Source organism: Colias eurytheme, chromosome 29, assembly GCF_061535395.1.
Source record: "Colias eurytheme isolate Ceu_HAF_F1 chromosome 29, ilColEury1 Martin Lab GWU primary, whole genome shotgun sequence".
Lineage (NCBI taxonomy): Eukaryota > Metazoa > Arthropoda > Insecta > Lepidoptera > Pieridae > Colias > Colias eurytheme.
Window position 1 is genome coordinate 6,595,183 of NC_143008.1, and position 14,531 is coordinate 6,609,713.

At 34.0% G+C, this 14,531-nt stretch overlaps 1 protein-coding gene across 1 annotated transcript; it reads right to left on the reverse strand.

Annotated features, from left to right (window-relative positions):
* Positions 1 to 1,069: 1,069 nt before the first annotated feature.
* On the reverse strand, positions 1,070 to 9,368 carry LOC149896335 (uncharacterized). Its single transcript, XM_090118200.1, has 6 exons — positions 9,090 to 9,368; positions 7,910 to 8,051; positions 7,144 to 7,254; positions 5,815 to 5,958; positions 4,408 to 5,224; positions 1,070 to 3,128 (listed from the first exon to the last, which is right to left on the reverse strand). The coding sequence occupies exons 1-6, from the start codon at positions 9,243 to 9,245 to the stop codon at positions 2,873 to 2,875; spliced, it is 1,626 nt and encodes a 541-aa protein (XP_089974326.1). The 5' UTR covers positions 9,246 to 9,368; the 3' UTR covers positions 1,070 to 2,872.
* Positions 9,369 to 14,531: the final 5,163 nt, after the last annotated feature.

Genomic DNA, 14,531 nt, shown 5'->3' on the forward strand with positions numbered 1-14,531 from the left:
GCTACCATATCCTGCTGTATCCTATTCCTACTAATATTAAAAATGCGAAAGTTTGTGAGGATGGATGTATGACGTATGTGTATGTATGTTTGTTACTATTTCACGCAAATACTACTGAATCGATTACAATGAAATTTAGCACGCAGCAGCAAGTTTGACAGAATGAATGTATCTTTGACACACATCAAAAAAAGTCTAGTCTACCTCTATTTCACTCAAAGTATTAACTTACTAATTACTGTTTACTGTATCATTTTTTTTAACGCACTAATCTCAGGAACTACTGGTCGGATTTGAAAAATTATTTAGGTGTTAGATAGCCCATTTATTGAGGAAGGCTATTATAGGCTATACGCTTATAAAACACCAGCAACCTCACAGGACAAGATATCTACTATCATAAGTAACAACATTTGTTTTACGACTATTGGCATAACGCAATAAATTATTTTAAAATGATTTTTAAGCTTTTATTGTACTCTCCTAACATTTGTAAGTCTATGGTTTATTCATTATCGAAAAGACGATGCGACGCCCCCTTCCCCCTCTCGTTCGCTTCTTGTTTACATAATTTTTGAGACGCGCGTAGAGTTTATAATATTCAAACGGAAAATTAAATTTATTTTTGTATGTAAATAAAATCTAACAAATATGTATCTATGATGTTAGCTATCTTGTCCTGCGAGGTTGCTGGTGTTTTACAAGTAACCCTGTATATCATCACGCTAAGACCAACAGGAGCGGAGCAATGCGGATGAAACCGCGGGGCACAGCTAGCTAGTAAGTAACGAGTTTAATTTATGAATAAATAATAATAGTTAAAAAAAACTAAAAAACACGCTTTTTATAGAAAACCGAACTAAAAATAGAAAATTTTATCGAATTAGTGTATTGTCATCGGTCCTCAATAAATCTACAAAGTTTGAACGAAATCTGGCCGTTTAAAGTGGGTCAAAATCGCGCCCAAAGAAGTCGGTTACAAACATACAGGTGAAGCTAATATAAAGCGTGTAAAGAAGTAGCCTTGGTAGTAGTAGTGTTTTCTTCATCTATTATTCATTGCAAATTCAATCCCAATCAATACATTGTAATTTAATGAAATGGGCAGACATACTTTTGGAATTGAAAATATGGATTAAACTTAAAATAATATGTAGCAGTCATCTAGTTGAATTTGCTATTTGATTGAATGACTAGCGCCTTCATTTAATGACGACATTTAATTAAATGAATAATGGACAACTCGTAAAGTTATTGAATGTAGAATGTAACATTCAACGTCTTGCCTGAACATTATTTAGTCCGTTGGTTTGTATAGGAGGATGGGTTAGGTTAGGTCATTCAATGAACGCGCTATTCATTCAGTCAAATAACAAATTTAACCAGATGGCGGCGACATATACACACTTTTTTATAAGGAGGGGTAAATAAAACAATAACATGTAATTTATAATCAATATATTTATGTAATATATTTATTTACAAACATTTTTACACATGTTAAACACGCGCCAATAATAATGAATCGAATGTAAAATGTAAACCTTGTATACTATATACATCTCTGTCGCACTTCAATAATCCGTAGCATGCTATCTCTCTCGCACGTATAATACGACTAACTAATATTATTTATTACATATCTTGAGTATTATTTTACATACAACTTTAGCATAATAAATACATAACACTTAAGTTACTACTTACTAAGTAATTAAGTTACACCTGCTCTCTTTAGATATACAATGTAAATTTTTTTCTTTAGCCTAGTTTTTTTACATACATTTTCATAGATTACATTTTAATTTTTATATCTGACAGATAAGATAAACAATTCTTGTTTATATTTTTTTAATTGTTTAATAAATACACAAATAAATATTTCTGGACATTTTTCACACACGGCACGATCCGATTGTTATGTACCTACATATAACACGCCTTAATTATTAGAGGATGCATTGGGCCACCCAAGAAGGACTTGCACTTGATAGCGATTGCGACATCGCGCACACCTGCGATTCCAGAGAGTGTTGCGGCAATCATCGCCACCGCGACGCTGTAGCTGCTCCGCCGAGGATGACGAGCACTCTTTGTTCCAACATTGAACCGGGAGGGACGTAGTTTAAGTTAGGAATAATTTATAATGTAATTTTTTTACAATAAATTATTAATAAGTAAATTTAGGTTTTTTTTGCGCCTTCGCGGGTCGGTCAATATAATTCGATCCCAAACTAAGCTTTTCGCTTGTGTTATGGAAACCAGATGGCTGATAAACATACATAATTTTAAATATATATACATATATATAGATAATTAACACCCAGACACAGAGCAAACATCTATGTTCATTACACAAATATTTATCCTGGGTGGGAATTGAACCCACAATTTTAGTTGGTGCCTTCGAAGCCAGAGGTTGTGGGTTCGATTCCCACCCGGGGCAAATATTTTTGTGATGAACATAGATGTTTGCTCTGTGTCTGAGTGTTAATTATCTATATAAGTATTTATTTAAAATTATACATGTATGTCTATCAGCCATCTGGTTTCCATAACACAAGGGAAAGCTTAGTATAGGATCAGATCGTGCCGTGTGTGAAAATTGCCCTAAAATATTTATTTATTTATTCATACAGTGACATATTCATATAAAACACTAGATTTCCGCCCGCGGCTTCGCCCGCGTTTTCAAAGGAAAACCCGCATAGTTCCCGTTCCCGTGGGATTTCCGGGATAAAACCTATCCTATGTGTTAATCCAAGTTACCCTCTATATGTGTGCTAAATTTCATTGTAATCGGTTCAGTAGTTTTTACGTGAAAGAGTAACAAGCATCCATACAAACTTTCGCCTTTATAATAGTATTAAGATTAGCTATACTCTGGATGTTGACTTTTCATATGTCCCTTCAAACTACAATTTTGTATGAACGCCTGTCCACATATATGACATCTATACCGTCGATCATTTGTATGTATTCGTATATGATCTTTTAACGTTTTTAATCTAGGATATGATTTTTCGCAAACTTTACACTTAAAATTTCTTTCCCCCGTGTGAGTCGGCATGTGGTTGTTTAGCGCGAACTGAGTGAAAAACTTTTGGCCACAGCATTGACATTCGTATCTGTAAAAAAATAATAATATTCAATTTCTGTTTACATATTTATAGGTTAATAATAAAATAATATATTAATTAATCATATTTCGTCTAAAAATAAACATACAACATAGAGCTAGGCAAGAGCATTCTTTCGTGATCTTAGTGTAAACAAAAACTCGTGTTCAGTATTGTTCAGTATTAGGACCTTGTATACAATCTTTTCTAAATTTAGAAATACTGAACGACCCCAAATACGAGTTTTCGTTTACACTAAAAGATCACGAAAGAATGCTCTTTGTTCGTTTCATGAAAATGCACTGTCACAATACACAAACTGAAAACCGGGTCTAATGCGTATTTAAACAATTTTTAGTGTTAAACCATTGATAAGGACTAGTTTAAACATCTGTACTAAAGTTAAAACCATGGCTTTATATTCTGGGTTTAAACCAGATTTATTTCAGTTTTTGTAATAAGACAGGATAGGACAATATCAAATATATGGATCAGTGGGAGTTAAAACTGACTATTCTTAAATGCTTGTTAATTAACATGACTATTCTTAAATACCGCCTCCTTGGTACAGTGGTTGACGCGTGAGCGTAGCACCGAGGGGTCCTGGGTTCGATTCCCAGTGGAGACGAAGAAAAAAAAAATGTCTCTCTCTGGACACAGAAGGCTGATCACCTACTTGTCCCTAAAGAAAATCGATCAGTGAAACAGATGTATAATGCATCTGCCCCTTACCCCACTAGGGGACATGGGACTTCACTTAGATAAGGTAGTTAAATTACTTTTTTTTAACTAATATGTATCATAAACACCAGCTTGATTAAATATTTGTTCAAAATCAAGATTTTTATACTTTTGGAAGGAGATTCAAATGCTTTATGTATTCATATTTTTAAAGAATAGAAAAAATTCGATCATGAGGATGGATTCGAACCCGCGGATAAGCCTGACAGGTTGCCAAGTGGTTAGGCGTCGCCCCGGCAAAGCGTAAGACGCCTTCAAATACCGCCTGGTAATTGGATTTTTTTTTCTTTAAAAATTTAACTTTTATATTTGAATTTGAAAATCAATACGCTTTCAAAACTAGTCATTTTCCATCTATTAAAATATATACAACTAGCGGTCCGCCCCGGCTTCGCCCGTGGTACATATTTCGCAATAAAAGTAAATAAAGGTCTAAAGATTATCTGTGCCAAATTTCATCAAAATCGCTCCAGTAGTTTATGCGTGAAAACCATACATACATACAAACTTTTCCTCTTTATAATATTAGTATAGAAAACACACCCACCTATAATCCTTCAAGTGATCCTTCCGTCTATGAATCGTTAACATACGTCTTGTTTCAAACACTTTATTACACACACTACAAGGGAAAGACAATGGCGCCTCCCCATGCACTTCCACTAAATGTTTCAACTTTTGGTTATATGTCATTAATCGCACATCACACTTTGGACAGTACACTCTACCCCGTTTATTATGAACTCTATCTACATGCAAATCTTTATTGTAAGCCGCTTTAAACACTTTTCCGCACACTTCACAAGGATAATCCCTTTTTTCGTCATGTCTCTGTTGATGCATTAAGAATCGACCGCGATCTACGAAACCCAAACCACAAGTCTCACAAACATAGTTACTAAAATGTTCGTTCATATGTTTGTTCAGAGCGTGGAAATATGGAAAACAACAGTCACATAACGCACACTTGATTTCATCTTTCAATAGACGGAACGGTAAAACCCACTGTTTTATGTTAGTGTAGTACTTCTTCTTGTGTACACTAGTGATGTGACGCACGAATTCGTCGAGGCAAGTGATGTGCATAGCGCAGAGTCGACAGTCGATGCGGGTTATGTCGACTTTGATCATGTTCTTGATTTCGACTACGCGGAATTTCTTCGGATTATGCTTGTTTAGTGTGTGATCTCTCATTAGTTGTGGGTCTGTGAAGTTTTCACCGCAATAATAGCACAGCAGGTTGTTGTGTCGACATTTGAAGGGACAGACATACGAAAATTCGACGAGTGTGACAATGTTGGTGTCTTTCATGTATGTGGGGTCGCGTTCGCGTATTCTTTGCTGCAGGGTCGACATTGATATTTCTGAAAAAAGACAACAATTAATAAATTTTTATTTATTTATTTATTTTTATTTAAAAACATCACATGCCATTACAGGACAATGCCCAATGCGACACAGATACAATTATATATTTTACAAATATATATATTTTACTGATTAAAAGAAATTTTATACTTTATATACTTCATATACGTTCGTATTTATAGGCTAAATAATTTATATGCATAAAACATCTGGTAATTTGAAATTACAAACATTTTTTTTTTGTTTCAATAGATATTTAATTTTGTAAGATAAAAATATATCTATAGAGTTTATATTGATAAATTAATATGTATTACATCTATACTAAAATTATAAAGCTGAAGAGTTTGTTTATTTGAACGCACTAATCTCAAAACTACTGGTCCGATTAGAAAAATTCTTTCGGTGTTATATAGCCAATTTATAGAGGAAGGTTATAGGCTATATATAATCACGCTAAGAGACAAGAGCGGGTGAAACCGCGGGGCACAGCTAGTTCAAATATAAAAAAAGAGTCAGAAATTTCAAATTATAAGATTTTTGGCTATAAATTTAGATTTGAAACAATTATATGTCAAATACTTACTAGGTTTCACCACCGGCTTCGTAGCTTTCCATTTCATAAAATCATCATTCTTTAGATCCATTTGTGGCTTACTGTCTTGTATGTCTTCTGTTTGTTTGTCACTAACTGGCTTCTCACTAAGCGGGTTTTCCGTTTTTATGTCACCTGTAAATTTTTGTAAAATAATGTTTATAAATAATTTAAAATAAATAAACATTAATAGAATTTATTAAATCAGGCACTGTACCTAATCATTTACAAATAAATATTACAAAGTACGGTGATTAATACAAACAAAATTAAATAAATGATCTTTCTTTCTTTCAAAATTAAAATTTTCAAATTTTATCTTTGTACTGGTTGCATAGAGGAAATTGATTTAAGCGATTAGACTGCCAATTGTTTAAATGTAGGTCCAGTTAAATTGTATAATTTTCAGACCAATTAAAGATAAATATAATTAATAAATAAATTTATATATTAACTAGCTTACCGCCCGCGCCTTCACCCGCTTTGTCTAAAATCCAATAAATTATATACTAAAACCTTCCTGTGAATCACTCTATCTATTAAATAAAACCGCATCCAAATCAGTTGCGTACTTTTAAAGATTTAAGCATACAAAGGGACATAGGGACAGAGAAAGCGACTTTGTTTTATACTATGTAGTGAAGAACGTCACACAATGATTTTTGGCTAGTAGTAGTACTTGATTATTAACGTTGAGCATGTTTGATATTTTGGAATGGTATCCGTCTTACGCTTTTTCGATCAGGTCACGTGTCCTGACGCGAGTTTAAGATTTTATACCCATTACAGAAAAAGTGCTCAACGCCGCTAAAGAAGTTTTCACTTCAAAAAAGTAAAAGGCTCTTAAGTAAAACCGGCTACTCACGTACCTGCAGCAGGGGCAATATTGGAATTTGACACTTAATTGGCTTCTTAATTGTAATGTGTATGTAAGTAGGGGCAATTTAGAGAACAACTGAAAATGCTCCGACCGCCGACCAACCGAGATTGTCCCAATATTGCCCCTGCGGCAGATACGTGAGTAGCCGGCCTAAATAATAAATAAATAAATAAATAAATATTATAGGACATTATTACACAAATCGACCTAGTCCCACAGTAAGCTCAATTAAGGCTTGTGTTGTGGGTACTAGGCGACGATAAATATAATATTTAATAAATACATATATAGATAATAACACCCAGACCCAAGAACAAATAATAGAGGTCATCACACAAATATTTGCCCTGACCGGGGATCGAACCCGGGACCGTCGGCTCAGTAGGCAGTTACTTTACCACTGCGCCACCCGCGTCGTCTAAACGAATATAGAAACATACAACTATCATCCAATACATCAACTAGTGGTGTCGCCGGTCGTGACTCGTCGTCAGCCAGCGGCTCTATTTTAATTTCCAGTAAGGGTTTCTCTGGAGGTTTTAGCGGTTGATCTGAAAGGAAGATTAAAAAACTGTTTAAAATAATTTACAAAAAATTATCAAATTACACATTTACTTTAAAAAAACTTAAACAAGTGATATATGAAAAAAATTAATGACACAATATAAAAAATAAATATTTCAGGACAATTTTCGCACACATCACGATCTGATCACATACTAAGCTTTCGCTTGTGTTATGGAAACTAGATGGCTGATAAACATACATGTAAAATTAAAAAAATACTTAAATATATATAGATAATTAACACCTAGACACAGAGCAAACATCTATGTTCACACAAATATTTGCCCCGGATGGGAATTGAACCCACAACCTCTGGCTCGGAAGGCAGGGCCACTACCAACCAAGCCAACCGGTCAGTCACAATCTATTTATATAAAACTTAAAGCTGACTGATATACATAGTGATCTATCAACGCGCAGCCCAAACCACTGGACGTATTGGGCTGAAATTTGGCATGCAGGTAGATGTCATAACGTATGTTATGTCTAAGAAAGAATTTTAGAAAATTCATGCCCTAAAGGGGTAAAATAGGTAATGAAAACTTATACCATGAAAATTTATCTTTTCCACACAAGCAAAGCTGCGGGCAACAGCTAGTTAACTATATATCTAAAATATGTTTCATAAAATCTACATACCATCTTCATCATATATCTTGGCTTTCAGGAACGCCTCTTCACACTGTAGTATTTGCTGTCGGAACGCAAACGCGTCGCGTATTCTGTGCACACAGGCCGCACATACTAACCGATCTGATGGGACATCGTCCAAGTGGGATAGCTGGAAATTCAATATAAATAATTAAAATTAGCTTTATAAATAAACTAGATTTCCGCCCACGGCTTCGCCCGCGTTTTCAAAGAAAAACCCACATAGTTCAAGTGCAATTTCCGGGATAAAACCTATCCTATGTGTTAATCCAAGTTACCCTCTATATGTGTGCTAAATTTCATTGCAATCTGTTCAGTTGTATTTGCGTGAAAGAATAACAAACACACACACTTCCTCAGAAACTTTTGCATTTATAATATTAGTAAGATAAATAAAATATATAGGAATATAAGATAGATTAGATTAGAACTATAAACATCTATAAATTTAATATACGTTTGAAGAGAGAGGAATTAAACTTACAGCATAGGGTTATATATAGTTTTTTTGAGGAAAATAAAAATGATTTATTATTATTTATTTAACAATTATGCGCACTGAGAAACAATGTGCCTTTTTAGCAGTTCTTAAATTGTTAGGTTAGTTTTCTGCCCCCCTAGTCAAGTGGCTTTCTGTTAGCGTAGCGTTCAATAGAATAGACTATGAATGTATGAGATTGACGTAAGCTGTAGATACGTTTATCTACAGCCTGACGTAAGCTGTAGATACGTTTATCTACAGCCTACGTCAATCTCATACATTCGTAGTCTATTCTATTGAACGCTACGCTAACAGAAAGCCACTTGACTAGGGGGGCAGTTCACCCATAAAAGTTAATTGAATATGTGATAAACAAGCTTGGTTTACGTTAAATATTTATCGTTACATTTGAATCATTATTACAATACATATTACATTTTAACATATTAATTTGGTACTAAAACTAACTAATATTGCTTTGATTTGGAACTGAATCTACATACTGATGGTAAATGCACAAAACATACAAACTTGCATACAACATAAATCCTCCGTATTGCTTTCTAGCCAGAATCTATAAACTTGAAGTAAAAAGAGCAATTCAAAGAGATACAGTTATTATATTACATATTCAAGTCATTTGACTGTTTCTTTCGATGAAATAGAACTATTATGAACAATACGTACCAATAAACCGAAACAGTCCATTATCATATCGGAATAAACTTCTTTTTTGCCCAAATTTTCGTATTCCACATTAAGAACTCTACACTTTTTCAACGTACCACAACACCGACACATTCCTGGGTCGAATACAGGACCCTTGCCCTTTTTCACACTCATATTTTATTAATTACTTATTTAATATTGTATTTTATTTTTAACAAATTGAATAAGATACTGGTTTACGGAAAAATCGATATATTTACATGTTATATTTTGACAACAAAAAATATGCCAATAGGGCATAGGCAATGACAGACGGGCGACGGCCGAAGTCCTGCGGCGGCGTCCTGTCAAAATTTTGACAGTAGTGCAGATTATCTAAAATTATAAAACACTAAAATCAATGAAGCCGATTTCAAAGTTTCAATGTAATTCCATATTATAATAAATTATATTTATGTCTTAAATATCCAAGAAGCTTATAAACACTGGAGATTGCAATATGAACATTAACTTGAAGCAAAAAAATATGACCTTGAATGACGTCGGTTATGTTTTTGTCTCTTTCTGTGGGGTGACCACGCTGGTTTGTAAATTCAGGATTTTTCGAAATAGAAAAAACTAAAAATCATGGTCTATATTACAACATTCATTTTAAACAGTATTTAAATTATAATTACTGGTCAAACTACATATATATTCTCATTTATAAAGGTACATACAGTTTTAATTGGTATAGAATGATAGTTTTAAATAACGCTTGATAAATTTTTATCTCATTCTACGATTTTTTAATTAAAATTGAGTGCTACATACATTAAAAAATGCCAAAGCTTTGCATTGCATCGCTAGTGTTTATGTGTGGTTACAATATTACATTTCTCAGAAATTTGTAAGCCTTTGAGGAGTACTTACGTGCTCTAGTTCATCACTGTAATTTATGGGTGATCAGATGGGAAATAAAACATTCAATATTTAATATCCACATTATTTATTACACTTATGTCATGTCATATAATTTAACTCGCTTATCTTTAAATAAATCAACAAGTACAAAGTATACAATATTAAATATCTACAATCTTTATTTTTTACAGCATTTAAAATATAATTACTGGTAGAGGCATCTTTATACAGACTATTACTTACATCTAGTTATCATCGTTCTACATACAATTTTGGGTTAAATTTTTTAAATAATTCCGAATTTCATTGTTTAGAGTTGTAAAATAGGTAGAGGGTAGTGACTTTTCATAGCAAAGATTTTTCACCGGAAATGCATTGTTTAAGTAAAAATTAACAAAGACATTAAAAATTTTTGAGGTTAAATATTTAAATTGTGCGCCCTTAATTTTAGGAGGGAGAGGTGCGGGGGGAGGCAACGTTCTTTACTCCCTTTTTTACAAGGAAAACTAGTTTTTGAAAAAAAAAATTTACAACTAACACAATTCACAATTCGAGGTTATAATAATTTATAAGACCGATATTTCATTAAAATAATGCAGATTGCAGACTTCAAATTCAAATTATTTATTGTGAGTCACAGGTATTATGGGTAAAATGGGACTTAACAATATTATGTGTGATATGAACTGTCAAGTTGTCAACACGTTTTGTTTTTTGAGAAAAAAAAAGTGACAGACTTCAAACAGATCACAAAATTATTAAAAAAATAGTATAACAAAATAAAACAAATCATTTCTTTTACATTTTATATGTATATTTGATCCATTTTATCATTTCCAAAAACTGATCTGCTTTATTTTTAATAACTGGTCTGCGCCACAATTAGGTGATCCCTAAAAAATATTTTGACAACCCTCCACTGGGCTTCGATTCTCTGGGTGTGTGTCCCATCGGGAGCAATGAAGGGATTGTCTGGGTCCACCCAAACAATCATATGCCCTCCAGAAGTCTGTATGCCCTCTTCAACATGTTTTTTTTATAAGGGGCACCAAGACTTCTGCTGACCTGCTGCTTCTGCTTCTGATTTTCGGGCACACCTCCAACCGCAAAACTTCACTTCTGTCTTTTATAAGGCCAAGTACGCAGTGGCCTTCAATATGTCTCCCTAAAAACAAACATATAGCATATTAATGACATTTTTTCTTTGATTATTAGTATTATATATTTCATATATTACCTTTATTGTATTTTCTCTTTTTAAATTTACTCTCGTCAATCTGTACTATCTTGCCCGGGCCACCTATCTTCCCCTTAAATTCTTGTTTTGATAACTGGTACAGCAACACCACTTCTCGGCAGTAACTGTACCAGTCAACTATGGTAACCCGGGACAAGCATTGATTGTTAACTCTTGTGCCATCTTCCCAAGTTACTTATTTCGACGGGCCATTTATGGGCAAATCAATAGGTTAAATAAAAGGTTGTGGGCAATCAGTGCCAACCTACGTCCAGCACTGGTTGACGGTAATTCGTTGTCGTACGCTGCCATAATGTACCAGTCAAAAAATATCACAAGGCAAACAAGGTCCAACATACGTGCAAAAGGTCGGTAGTGATAAGACGAAATCAGCATCACGACATGTCCAAAAACGGGACTCATTCTTGGACCAAAAAATTACAAAGATACCTACGAGATAGCTAATGGATCGGAAAAAGAGTCCATAACGGTATTATGCATGTTTGCAGCAAATGGAACCGATGTGCATCCTTTCGTATTTTATCTGTACAAGAGGATGCCACCACCAGTGATACAAAATTTTCCAGATTCTTGGCATATAAGCCGTTCAGATAGTGGGTGGATGGTGTCTGAAACTTTTTTATCATATACATATAGTCCTGTTCTATGAGTGTCTTGTACAAAATAACATTAAATTTCCTGTATTGCTCTTCCTAGATGGGCATAAGTCTCATATAAATGAAAAAATGTTCGAGTTTTGCTCGGAGAAAAATATATTTTTGTACTGCCTTCATCCAAATGCCACTCATATAATTCAGCCTTGTGATGTTGGTATTTTTGGTCCACTCAAGAAATTTTGGAAGAAGGTTGCAAGAAAACATAAGCAGACCACTACTGCTCCAATAACAAAACAAAATTTTGCGAGTAAATTTAATTACTATTTACATTTGAAGGGCACAGGGAAAAAAGGAGCTCATCGACAATTGTACGTTTTTGAATGAACTATACCATTTACTTCGTTATTCTATGGCCAATCAGAGCACGTTATCGAAACCCGATAAAAGGCGCTGATGGTATGTTTCGACATTCCTATGGAAGCAAGAACCCAAATTCTCCAGAATTTTAATTTACTACCATCACATGATGCCCAAAATAGCTATTTAAGTGGATTGATCTCTGTTCTGCCGGTTACTAGACGTTCCAAGAAAGAAGGAATATTACATTATGATGCTGTATACAAGTACAGGGTACTTGTTATGATTGATTCGGAAATAAAAGAAATAATTATATGCAAGAAGGCTTTTATGTCAATACATGGAATATCAAGAAAAAAAATTGAATATTTAGTAGCAAGTTTAAAGAAAACTGGATGTGGTCCGGTTGATAAGAGAGGAAAACATAATAGTCATGTAAAACTTAACGATAACAAGTTTAATTAGAGGGCATATTAATTCGTTTAAAGGTAGCATATCGATTTATAGTACCTAATTGCTATGTTATAATTTTTTTTATAATCATGACAACACAATTTTTTACCTTTTGTCCTAGGTCGTTCCAGTCATTACAGTCTACACGATTCAAGTAAAACATATTTGCCTGAAGAATTAAATGTAAAAAAATGCATGCAATGTTCCTTCAATATAATCAAGGTGTATCTGTGTCTTATGAAACTTATAGACATATTTTTTGTACTGATTTTAACATTGCTTTCGGCTATCCTCACAGATACATGCAGCATTTGTGACGAATTCATGGCAAAAACAAAAGCATTGGAAACTAAGAAGAAGACATGCACTGATTCAATTGCCAAGTCTACATTGGACCGAGAAATTTTGAATCTTTTTAATCAAAACAAATCACATAAGCTACAAGCAAGCACTTTTTACTACAGAAAACGGATGGCAAGATTGCAAAGTAGAGAAGCCGGCAGTACAATGGAGGCAATTTGTTTTGACTATGGTAAAAATCTTTGTGCTCCTAACATACAAACAAACGATACTTATTATAAACGACAGCTATCAGTGTATGCTTTCAATGTGCATGTATTATCTTCATCACAAAGCATCTTTTACCTGTATCCAGAAACGGAAGGTAAAAAAGGAAGCGATGATGTATGTTCGCTTGTCCATCACTTTGTGTATATAGACAAAGTGATGGACAAGCGAACATACATTACACTTGGGGCAATGCTGGAAATTCTTAACATTCATATGTTATAATGAGCAATGAATTAAACCACGACAAATACGCGGTGTGGGCTTTTATGCGCCAAATAATTCAAGACCTGAAGCAAAAGTATCCAGAGTTGAAGAAAGTGTCTGTTTTTTCGGATGGTTGCGCTGCGCAATTCAAGAATAGATACACATTGCTCAACCTTTGCTACAGTGAGTCTGACTGGGGTGTAGAAGTGGAATGGTGCTTTTTTGCGTCCAGTCATGGAAAAGGGGCTGTCGACGGAATTGGTGCAACAGCCAAGAGGCTATTGTGGTCAGCCATCATGACCAGGCGAGCAGCTATTTTTCACAGCTACGACTGCTATTCCTACCTCAAATCCAAAAACATTAGCGGAATAGACTTATATTTCGTTGCTTGTGGGGACATTGAAGCGAATAAAGAAGCTCTTGAAAAAAGATGGTCGGAGTTTCCTGCCATTCCACACATACAGAAACACCACAAATTCCAGGCAAAAAATTCAAGAATGCTTCTATACAGCGAAACGTGCAATTCACCAAACAATCATCATCAGTGGCAAATTAAACTACTCCGACGTTTATTCATCGGATGACTCTAGCGATCAATCGCTAAACGATGATGAGGATAATACTTCCACTTTAATGCAGATACCAGAAGAGATTAAACTACTTTAATATAACTTAATAAAGGTATAAAAAATATATGCATTTTTGTTTATTTGTTACTTGTTCCGACCGTCACATAAGGTTGTCCCGACTCCCGACCGTCACATTCTTCTAATGAGAAAAAGTTGCGAAATCTAATTTAATTTCAAACCAGATCTTTACTGAATGATAGTTTAAACCTTTAATTATACACACTTAAATATTTGTACTAATATCATTGATAGTTTCTTACAAACTTTAAAAAGTACCTGTACATCTGGAATAGACTAGAAAGTAAGAGTCCCGACCGTCACAATTTTTAATGCTTTTTTTTTTCATTGAAAGATATTAGTTCAAAAATTTGAAATTCAAGTAGATTCAGCCTTACTCATTCAATTTTATATCTTGTGTGAACTATTAATAAAACTACAAAATTATGGTTAAGTAGTTATGAAAGAGTGTAAAAATGTCCCGACCGTCACC